The 11,533-nt window shown below is 46.6% G+C and overlaps 2 protein-coding genes across 5 annotated transcripts in view; one reads left to right on the top strand and one right to left on the bottom strand.

Moving 5' to 3' along the window:
- Positions 1-276: 276 nt before the first annotated feature.
- atf6b (activating transcription factor 6 beta) overlaps positions 277-11,533 on the bottom strand; it is a 23,843-nt gene continuing 12,586 nt past the window's right edge. For 2 of the 4 annotated variants that reach the window (XM_081711761.1, XM_027020408.3), the window contains exons 6-17: positions 11,326-11,503; positions 9,769-9,948; positions 8,888-9,051; positions 8,173-8,352; positions 8,017-8,099; positions 7,548-7,745; positions 6,976-7,083; positions 6,745-6,844; positions 6,311-6,381; positions 6,104-6,203; positions 2,817-2,901; positions 277-2,576 (exon numbers count right to left, since the gene is read on the bottom strand). In XM_081711761.1, the coding sequence (XP_081567887.1) occupies positions 2,317-2,576; positions 2,817-2,901; positions 6,104-6,203; positions 6,311-6,381; positions 6,745-6,844; positions 6,976-7,083; positions 7,548-7,745; positions 8,017-8,099; positions 8,173-8,352; positions 8,888-9,051; positions 9,769-9,948; positions 11,326-11,503 (1,707 nt within the window). In that variant the 3' untranslated portion in view covers positions 277-2,316. The remainder of the gene's footprint in view (positions 2,577-2,816; positions 2,902-6,103; positions 6,204-6,310; positions 6,382-6,744; positions 6,845-6,975; positions 7,084-7,547; positions 7,746-8,016; positions 8,100-8,172; positions 8,353-8,887; positions 9,052-9,768; positions 9,949-11,325; positions 11,504-11,533) is intronic. The other 2 variants (XM_081711762.1, XM_027020409.3) reach the window with 1 other exon arrangement.
- LOC145657426 (uncharacterized) lies at positions 3,445-5,879 on the top strand. Its single transcript, XM_081711834.1, has 3 exons — positions 3,445-3,451; positions 3,596-5,175; positions 5,568-5,879. The coding sequence occupies exons 1-3, from the start codon at positions 3,445-3,447 to the stop codon at positions 5,877-5,879; spliced, it is 1,899 nt and encodes a 632-aa protein (XP_081567960.1).

Below are 11,533 nucleotides of genomic sequence, written 5' to 3'. Positions count from 1 at the left end.
CCACTCCAGTCATGACACACTTTATCCAATTTGCAAGCTGCCGTTTGTCTGTCCTGGTCCTTGTGTAACCACTGCAGATTAGTGGGTCTGCAATCTCTCCAGCCACTGGCCTACCTTCTAATTAGCCAGCACTTCCTAAGGGAGCATGTCAAAACGAAGTCCATGGAACAGCACCTCCTGAGTCTGGTCAAATCTGAGATGTATTCTATAGCAGGTCATTCATGACAGTACGGTAACAGCACACAGCAAGCAAACAGCATCACACTCAGGCAGATACTAGTTTATCTTTTTTATTTAGAATTTCTCATCTTTTAACTACTAAAAAACTAACAAAAAACCCCCACAGTGGTTTAAAATCCTTATACAGTCAGGGAGATGCTTTTTTTTTCTTCAAGAAAATCCCATTAAATTAAAAAAGGCTTAAAAAACAACTTTGAACATATTTACAACAACAATCTCTGTCACTGATAAAGCAAGCACATGCTTACAGTGTCATATCTCTGTATAAGTGATTATTGCCCGTGTGTGTGTGTGTGTGTGTGTGTGTGTGTGTTTGCTCATGCACGCACGTGTGCTGGGGGCGTAAGAGAACAACAACTAAAGGAATGATTATTTAGTCTTCAGACCAGAGACAAACTATTATTTAGGGAGCAGTGAGTTTGATCAGAGCCAGATCAGCTCTGTTCCTTGGTGTCAGCTTCCTCTCATCTAACATTTCGTCAAGGACAAGCATGTGGTCCAGGACTGGGTTTAACCTACGTCCGTTCAGATGACCAACGTGCTATATCAAACGTGCACAAAAAACCCCTGAACTTTACAACAGCAGTAGAGTGAACAGAAGACAGGTGCAGCTGTCCAGGGCTGTGTGTGTGTCAGTCTCCACTGGATCAGTACAGATGATCATAAACACAACTGGACCATTAACACATGAAGAAACAAACAAAAAAAGAAAATCAGATATAAAGCAAGCCCCATTCATCCTTAGTCCAATTTTTAGTGGCCATAATATATATGTATGTGTAACATCTCTCTCTCTCTATAGATAGCTAGATAGATAGAGATATACACACACACACACACACACACACACACACACACACACACACACACACACACACACACACACACACACACACACACACACAATTTTACCTAAGAGTCTGGCCTTCAAAACAAAGGTTCCAAAGACTTCATATTACCTTAAAAAAAAACAACCAAACTGAATCTACAAAAAGGACTCTCCCTGGCAATACAACTCATCACAACTATATACAAGCATTCACATCATAGTCTTAGTCCATTTTGGGCCCAGTGCAGCCATATGTGAACATGCACGCTCACGTGCAGCTACTTCAGAATGAGCAGACTGACATGGCCCCCCATGTGTGGCCGTGTTAACAGAGGTCTCCAGCTTCTAAAGTGTGACTGTGTCACTCTCCCACAGCAAGGCTAGCAGCAGCTAATCAAATCGCTCATTCCATCTACCAGAATGAAATTTGAATAGTCGCGCAAGAATATCTGCAGTACACACTCAGTAGGTGGTGCTCTCTTGGATACCAAAAAAACCTCTTATTGGGGCTTGAAAATAAGATGTGTGTGAGAGCTGTGTGTATACACAAGCCAGTGGCCAAAAACATGTGGGTGTGTGCCAACGCACTGGTTCTTCAGTCCCAGTACAGATGAAGTGTGATGAAATGCAACTGTAATGGTTATGTGTATGTATGTATGTATGTATACATGGATACGCATGTTTGCATTTCTAATGTAAGACAACGAAGGATTCACACAGTAACAGATATTTACATCTAGCAAATTCATATCTTCTCATTAAATAATTACATCTGAACACAAACAGGCAAAAATGAAGTAAACACCAAAATGATTAACATTGAACCTATATCAAAATCAACTAAAAATGAAACAAATTCAACAGTAACCACAAATATTAAACACACACACGCACACGAAGAGGTGACAAATGCGTGTTGGCTGGGTTTTTTCGTGTGTATGCATGGCCCCACAGCCCAGGTCATGTCCCCTCACACCTGTACTAGCACCTCTGGGATTGAAAAAGAACCCCCTTCACTCCCATACATCTTCATCAATGCCAGGCCTCTCCCAAACGTCTTCACCATGACACCACACTTACTCAATCTGGAACACGCTGGGACGTGTTTGCAACCAAGTTGACCAACCGGCCTGTTCTGTTCTTCAGCCTAGTTTGAAATTTCAGGGGCCAATTTCTCAAAATGGTACTTTATTGTCCAGATTCTCTCTCTCTCTCGCCATCTCTTCATCCTTCTCTTGCTGTCCTGCTCACAGTGACCCCGCTTGGCTTATCAGATATTCTGCCCCCCTCCTTCTGATGGGTAATGGTTGCCTTGACGAGGCCCCATTGCCGTGGTGCTGACGCGTTTGGTTGCTGTGGTGGTGGTGTGAGGGTGGGGTTGGGGGTGGGTCTCTGAGGGAAGGTGGCACAGCAGAAGCCTTGATGGGGATTATCCTGGTATCCATCACTTCACAATCCACCTGCATCATGAGCTCATACCCACCCTGAGAGGAGTTATACACAGACTCTGCGCACACGCACACGCACACACACACACACACACACACACACACACACACACACACACACACACGCACACTGAAGTAGTGAATTACAATATAAAATTAAGAAATAAAATGACAAAACTAAGTACGAGTCCATGGACTAAAACATTAGATAATCAGACAGACATGAAAGAATAATTAAATGATTGATTTTTATCCATTCTTCTTCTTATTATAATAATATTATTTTCTGAGGATCTTACCGTTGACGGTCATAGCAGGCATGACGAGAGACATCTTAGGTCGAGTAGTTTTATTATGACTTATAGCAGGAAGAAGCAGGTGATCCTGAGAGAAAATTACACCATCAGCACACATACAAAAAAGATCCCGACATTTTTGGATGCCTTTAAAAGACCAGTCCCTGTGAAAACACTGCATTTAAACACTAGTCCCAGAGAAACAATGCATTTAAACACTGGTCCATGAGACACACTGCATTTTAAGGCACTACAAACCCACGAACTCTACCCTAACAAGAGTCCTCTTAGTCAGCTGGTTCTGAGACTTACTAACCCCATAACAACTACTACCACAGACCGGCCCCTCACCTGCACTGCTCTACCACCCAATCTAGACCTAAATCAGGTTATAAAGCAAAGAAAATAAAGAACTATTTGGAACACTGGGACTACAAAATTAAAGCTCAAAGAAAACTGGAGTGTTATCGGGCCCTAAACAGAGAGTCTGAACTGTCAGAGACACAAAGTAGAGACAGATCCCAACCCAAGTCCAGGCTGAGTGAGTCTATATATAGATATCTGACTATAGAAAAGGACAGAAGGACACACAGAAAGACCAGGCTGTCCAGAGAGGACAGAACATCACTGCATGAGAGGTGAGACAAGTGACATTTGCACATTAAAAATACAACAATAATCCCAAATTTCAGTAAAATGACCCAACATAATGACGAATCTTTCTTGGAGCAGAGCACACCAACCCTTATTGTAAAATGTGTAGAAACTTGTCATCACCTGAGAGACATTCAGTGACAACCTCCCCTTTCCTCATTCCTACTTCACACGCAAAATACACACCAACCACCAGGTACACACACACATACACACCCCAACATCCTGTACAATACACACACCAACCACCAGGTACACACTCACAGACACACCCCAACATCCTGTACAATACACACACCAACCACCAGGTACACACTCACATACACACCCCAACATCCTGTACAATACACACACCAACCACCAGGTACACACTCACATACACACCCCAACATCCTGTACAATACACACACCAACCACCAGGTACACACTCACATACACACCCCAACATCCTGTACAATACACACACCAACCACCAGGTACACACTCACATACACACCCCAACATCCTGTACAATACACACACCAACCACCAGGTACACACACACATACACACCCCAACATCCTGTACAATACACACACCAACCACCAGGTACACACTCACATACACACCCCAACATCCTGTACAATACACACACCAACCACCAGGTACACACTCACATACACACCCCAACATCCTGTACAATACACACACCAACCACCAGGTACACACTCACATACACACCCCAACATCCTGTACAATACACACACCAACCACCAGGTACACACTCACATACACACCCCAACATCCTGTACAATACACACACCAACCACCAGGTACACACACACATACACACCCCAACATCCTGTACAATACACACACCAACCACCAGGTACACACACACATACACACCCCAACATCCTGTACAATACACACACCAACCACCAGGTACACACACACATACACACCCCAACATCCTGTACAATACACACACCAACCACCAGGTACACACACACATACACACCCCAACATCCTGTACAATACACACACCAACCACCAGGTACACACTCACATACACACCCCAACATCCTGTACAATACACACACCAACCACCAGGTACACACTCACATACACACCCCAACATCCTGTACAATACACACACCAACCACCAGGTACACACACACATACACACCCCAACATCCTGTACAATACACACACCAACCACCAGGTACACACACACAGACACACCCCAACATCCTGTACAATACACACACCAACCACCAGGTACACACACACAGACACACCCCAACATCCTGTACAATACACACACCAACCACCAGGTACACACTCACAGACACACCCCAACATCCTGTACAATACACACACCAACCACCAGGTACACACTCACAGACACACCCCAACATCCTGTACAATACACACACCAACCACCAGGTACACACTCACAGACACACCCCAACATCCTGTACAATACACACACCAACCACCAGGTACACACTCACAGACACACCCCAACATCCTGTACAATACACACACCAACCACCAGGTACACACTCACAGACACACCCCAACATCCTGTACAATACACACACCAACCACCAGGTACACACACACATACACACCCCAACATCCTGTACAATACACACACCAACCACCAGGTACACACTCACATACACACCCCAACATCCTGTACAATACACACACCAACCACCAGGTACACACACACATACACACCCCAACATCCTGTACAATACACACACCAACCACCAGGTACACACACACATACACACCCCAACATCCTGTACAATACACACACCAACCACCAGGTACACACACACATACACACCCCAACATCCTGTACAATACACACACCAACCACCAGGTACACACACACATACACACCCCAACATCCTGTACAATACACACACCAACCACCAGGTACACACACACATACACACCCCAACATCCTGTACAATACACACACCAACCACCAGGTACACACACACATACACACCCCAACATCCTGTACAATACACACACCAACCACCAGGTACACACACACATACACACCCCAACATCCTGTACAATACACACACCAACCACCAGGTACACACTCACATACACACCCCAACATCCTGTACAATACACACACCAACCACCAGGTACACACTCACATACACACCCCAACATCCTGTACAATACACACACCAACCACCAGGTACACACACACATACACACCCCAACATCCTGTACAATACACACACCAACCACCAGGTACACACTCACATACACACCCCAACATCCTGTACAATACACACACCAACCACCAGGTACACACTCACAGACACACACACACACACACACACAGCTCTAACAACAAACAACAATAATAATAATAGTGTGAAGTTTACATTTTAGTTTTCAGTCCTTTGGTAATAATATAGTTTGTACAAATCATGGCAAGAAAACGTAACCTGAGAGACAGAGCGAGTGAGCGAGCGACCAATAAAGAGAAATAACAAAAAAGAGACAGGCACACAGAATGTACGATGGAACAAACACATTTCACTTTGGCTTCTCTGTCTGAACTGTGTCGAAGCATTAATGCTTCACCAGTGGTTCCTGGAACAGGTCCATCTTACCCGTCTGAAGGACACCACGTAGAAAGTGTCCTCACGACGGTCAATGGCATCCAGGAAGTCGCTGTAGCTCACCTCCGGCCCAGACAGCAACTGCAGCTGACTGAAAACCACAACACTGATCAGACCACAGATGTTGACCATAGATGCCAACCATGTTTACCAGGGTAGTGCAATGGCTGCTGGGAAATGTAGCCCCTCAGCCCTTACCTCTCAATGGAGCGGTGAGCAGCGATGGGCAGGTACCTGGAGAAGTTGGTTTTCCTGTGCTGGGCTTTCTGCTGGTGGAAAACATGCAGTCAGCTCACATGTAATCATCAAAGCTCAAACAGACCTGTTCTCAACTGGGAGAAGAGGTGGGTCAGGCTGGAATGTGGCTAAGGCAGATCTAGGGGGAGGTCAGCTTAGAGTGTGGGCAGAACTGGGGGGGGGGGAGAGATCAGGTTATAGTGAGGGTAAGGGGTCAGGTGAGAGTGGGACTAAGGCAGATCTGGGAGGTGTATCAGGTTAGAATGTGGGTAAGGCAGATCTGTGTGTGTGTGTGTGTGTGTGTGTGGGGGGGGGGTCAGGTTATAGTGTGGGTAAGGCAGCTCGAAGGGGGGTTCAGATTACAATGTGGCAAAGGCAGATCTGTGGTTTCACACCTGAGTTATTTTTGCCTTCTGCAAACTCTTTGGTTTCCCACCAGACTTCTTCCTGTCAATTTGATGCCGATGCACCCAACCACGCAGCTCATCAGCCAACCTGAGAGGGAGAGAGAGTGGTGAGTGTGAGAGATGGTTGCTGCTGTTGAACAGGAGAGTTTAACACACCGTTACTGAACACAAAATTAGAGCAAAAGACCCCGGGGTTGTAACCGCAGTTGCCGTGCCGACCTGAGAGACTCGGAGCGGTTGAACTGTCTGCAGTCAGAGGAGGAGAAGAGACGATCGATGTCCTGCAGGACCAAGTCTTTCACACCACTGAACACACTGCTCGCATTCCTGAGGAGAGGGGAGAAAGTCTTAATATATGTTTCTAGCTAGAACCTCTAATGTTTTTTTATTGTATTATCCAACATTGTGTTTTGAGATGATTGCTAAAGCTGACCCCAGAACCCACTTTCACACAAAGACCACCAACCAGTTTTAATTTGTGGGCTCTACATATGCAACAAGTCTCATCTTTCTCAAATAATATAATCTTCATTTTATCATTGCAGGACGTTTTGGCACATCAAGTCTGTAATATATTCAAGGCCCTGACATAGTGAGTCGATGGGACTGTGGTCATTGAGTGAGAAAGACAAATAAACCTAAGAATGTGTTAAAGGCTTCGTGGCAATGTGGCCAAGGGGAAGCGCACACAACCTGAGCAGAGGGGCCCAAACTGGTGTGTGATGGAGGGACCAGGCTTGTGAACGCCCTTCTCAAACTCCCTCCTCACAGACCAGCGTGGCGGGACCCACCTGAAGTGAAACAGGTCGGCGTTCTCCCTCTCCACATCACTCTTCCTCCACCTCTCCTCTCCTCCCTCCTCCTCACTGTCCATGACTCGCTGGGTGGCCGCGGCGCTGGGAAGCTCTTCGGCTTGCTCCAGCAGGTGCCTGCCAGTGTGAATGACTGCCTCGTCCTGGAGCGGAGAGGTGAACTTCATGTCTGTGATGCTGGGGGCAGAGAATGAGGAAGGCGTTACTCAGACAGCCTGGAAAAACAGCCCACATGGGGTGTGGGGTGCAGGACTGTTCTACCCCTCTGGACAGTGTGTAGGGTGTGGACAGTGTGTGTGGGACATAGGATGTGAGGGGGAGGTGTAGGGTGTGAACAGGGTGGGGTGTGTGTGGTGTGAGGGGAAGGTGCAGGGTGTGCGTGTGATGTGTGGGGGGAGGAAGGTGCACGGTGGGTGTGTGTTAAACAAGCCTTAGGCAGGTTGGGTACCTGACGGGGGCAAAACTGAAGGTGATGAAGAGCAGAACCACCATCACACACACCGCTCTCTTATTGTTGCCTGACTCTCCAGCCTGTTACAGAAAAACACACAGAGTTACAGGATCGCACACACTCCCCCACAAACCCCCACACACCTCCACACACCTCCTTCCCAGCCAGACGGAGGCGGAGGGCCTGGTTCTCTCTGCGCAGTCGTTCATTCTCTTGCTGGGCCTCGCGCAGCTGTGTCTCCAGGTTCTGCAGATACTCCTTCTTCTTCCGGCGGCTCTGACACGCCGACTCCCTGTTCTTTATCATCCGCTGTTGACGCTTCAGCACCTTCATCTGAGGAAGAGGAGGAAAACTAGCTTCACTTCCTGAAACGCCATGCAGGGTTTCTGAGAAATTACCCACCCACACTCAGATAAGGGTGCACAGTGACTGGAGCAGAGTGCCGTCACTCAAACGTTTTCTGTGTTTGATCAAGCTGGAAGCAAGAATGTTCACTCATCAGTCCAGAGTGTCTAGGTTACAGAAAGGGGATTCTTATAGTTCAGCACACTAATTAAATAGTACGTGTGTGTGTGTGTGTGTGTTTATCTGGGTGTCTAGAAAGCATTTCAGATGACCGAGCTCTTGGTAATTTAAACCTCAGTGCAGTAACGTCCTCCTCATTAATCTGCCGTGGCTGGCTGAGATCACAGTTGCTGTTAGCAACACTGTTGGTTGCTCGGATACTGTAACTGCAATATTAAATAAAGTGGCGGTTAATGTTTAGTTGGTAGTAAGTGCAGTTTGTGCTGTTGAAACACCTCCCCCCTTCCCCACAACACACACGCACACCACACGCTCGCCTGCTAGCATTTGGGGCAGGCCTTACGTCGATGTCACCGCAGCTGTTGCCAGGCAGAGAGGATGCAGGGATGATGGGTTTGGTGGCGGGCGGGGCCGTCGGACTGGTGCAGTGGGGGATGCTGGGAGATACGGGTTCCATCTTCACAATGGCCGGAGCAGAACTCAGACACACGGACTGAGACAGCACCACTGCAGCAGCACAGAGCAATCAGCCAATCAGTCAACAGCCAATCAGTCAACAGCCAATCAGTCAACAGCCATTCACTAATACACACAGACTTAAGAATGACTGATTATATTATTCAAATCACACGTTCATGCAGATTTGCAAAAATTAGCACACGCACACAAGCACGCAAAGGGCGTTTTCAGACTTGTCCCAAATACTCGAGTCTGCACACAGGACCAATTCTGTGCTTGTATGGGGGAGGGGCTCATTAACACTGGAGCACATGCAAACAAGTTTTTAGTCATGCGGGTCAGCAGAAACGGGCATATTTCATGATGATCTCAGTACACACGTACACACACACACACACACACACACACACACAGTAACCTTGCAACAGTCTTAAGGAAGCGCAGATTTATTAGACATATATGGATGCCTAATAGTGATAACATGGGGCCATCACGTGGATCGTCTACATGATGTATGCTGCAGCCCTTTACTTCGTTATCACAACACATGAAAAGCTAAGAGATGTGATAGGCCAGAGCACGTTACAAAACAAACCAAAACACGCAGCCCCACACATGGCTGGTCCAGGAAAAAAAAAAAAAAAAAAGCTGTAGTGTGAAAACGCCCACACACACACACACACACACACACACACACACACACACACCTAGGTTTTAGTATGTGAGTGTGTGCCAGGGCCTGTGGGCCGCTCCAGCTCAGCTCACCGGGGGTCCTGCCCTGGTCGATGGTGGGCACAGGCACTGGGACGCTCTGCAGGATCAGGGTCTTGGCGGGACTCGTGGTTTGTGGCACAGGCAATGTGGCCACACACACTGGCCGCGGCTGGAGCAGTGGCTTGGAACTTAGGATGGAGCTCGCCTTCAGAACAGCCGCGGCGGCGATCACTGTATGCACACACACACACACACACACACACACACACACACGACTGGCTGTTAGTATTTCCATTACTGGGGCTGAAGTATGTTTACAACCTCAGGCTACAATGCCACAAATAGTCAAAAAGTGAATTAAAAATTAATCACTAAATCACCACAGTTCACTGTGCAGAACACTGCTTTGATCCCCAAAACACGTGTGAACACACCCCAGAGTTCACATGTCCCCCTCTAAAGTTTGCAGCTACCATCCACATGGTCACGCCGTGGACCATCGCACAGCTGTTTCACTGCGTCACTTACATAAAGATCACTGATCATTTAATAGGACTTGGACATCTATATGCATTACTTATTTAGCATCAGCGACTTAAACTCGATTCACACTTCTGACGTGTTTAGCAAGTCTGGAGTTTTTATAACAAACTTGACAGGTGAAATTTAAGTGTGGGGAAAAGCCAAGAATCTAACCAATTGTTTAAATAAAACTTCTATTTCACCAAGACAAAAACCACTGCTGAGCAAAAAGAAAATAAAGGCTTGTCTCAGTTTTGCCAGAAAACTTCTTGATGATCCCCAAGACTTTTGGGAAAATACTCTGCGGACTGCCGAGACAAAAGTTGAACTTTTTGGAAGGTGCATGTCCCATTACATCTGGCATAAAAGTAACAGCATTTCAGAAAAGGATCATACCAACAGTAAAATATGGTAGTTCTAGTGTGATGGTCTGGGGCCGTTTTGCTGCTTCAGGATCTGGATGACTTGCTGTGGTAAATGGAACCATGAATTCTGCTGTCTACCAAAAAATCCTGAAGGAGAATGTCCGGCCATCTGTTTGCGACCTCAAGCTGAAGCGCACTTGGGTTCTGCAGCAGGACAATGATCCAAAACACACCAGCAAGTCCACCTCTGAATGGCTTAAGAAAAACAAAATGAAGACTTTGGAGTGGCCTAGTCAAAGTCCTGACCTGAAATCGACTGAGATGCTGTGGCATGCCCTTACAAAGGCCGTTCATGCTCGAAAACCTTCCAATGTGGCCAAATTACAACAAATCTGCAAAGATGAGAGGGCCAAAATTCCTCCACAGAGCTGCAAAAGGCTCAGTGCCAGTTATTGCAAATGCTTGACTGCAGTTGTTGCTGCTAAGGGTGGCCCAACCAGTTATTAGGTTTAGGGGGAAATCACTTTCACACAGGGCCATGTAGGTTTGGATTTTTTTTTCCCTTTAATAATAAAAACCTTCATTTAAAAAAAATTGTTTACTTGTTATTTTTGTCCAATATTTAAATTTGAAAAAGAACTGAAACATTTGTGTGACAAACACGTTCACACCACTGTATTTGTGTTGAGGGTATCGAGTGTGTGACTAGAACTATGTTTACCTGTGGTCTGACTGTCCAGGCTGTTGAGCGTCTGGCTTGGCGTAGGACCAGGAAGTGGAGATTGGGACTGGGGAGGGGCAGCTGTTGCTACGGTAACCTCCATGGCACCCAGTGGGGGGGAAAGGACATCTCCATACATATAAGGTGGAGTAGGGGGGTTTTCCCCCTTCACTGACACCTGAGAGAGAGAGAGACAGGATGTTTGTTC

The sequence above is a fragment of the Electrophorus electricus genome, chromosome 4 (assembly GCF_041902795.1).
Source record: "Electrophorus electricus isolate QZ-2024a chromosome 4, ASM4190279v1, whole genome shotgun sequence".
Taxonomy (NCBI): Eukaryota; Metazoa; Chordata; class Actinopteri; order Gymnotiformes; family Gymnotidae; genus Electrophorus; species Electrophorus electricus.
The sequence above is the reverse complement of the archived record's forward strand: the minus strand, read 5'-3'. Positions and strand labels throughout refer to the sequence as shown.

Bases quoted from the DNA above. Each gene is read 5' to 3' on its own strand.
- LOC145657426 (XM_081711834.1), top strand. The intron at 5,176-5,567 runs GTACACACACAC...ACCAACCACCAG, and splicing joins ATACACACACCAACCACCAG to GTACACACTCACATACACAC.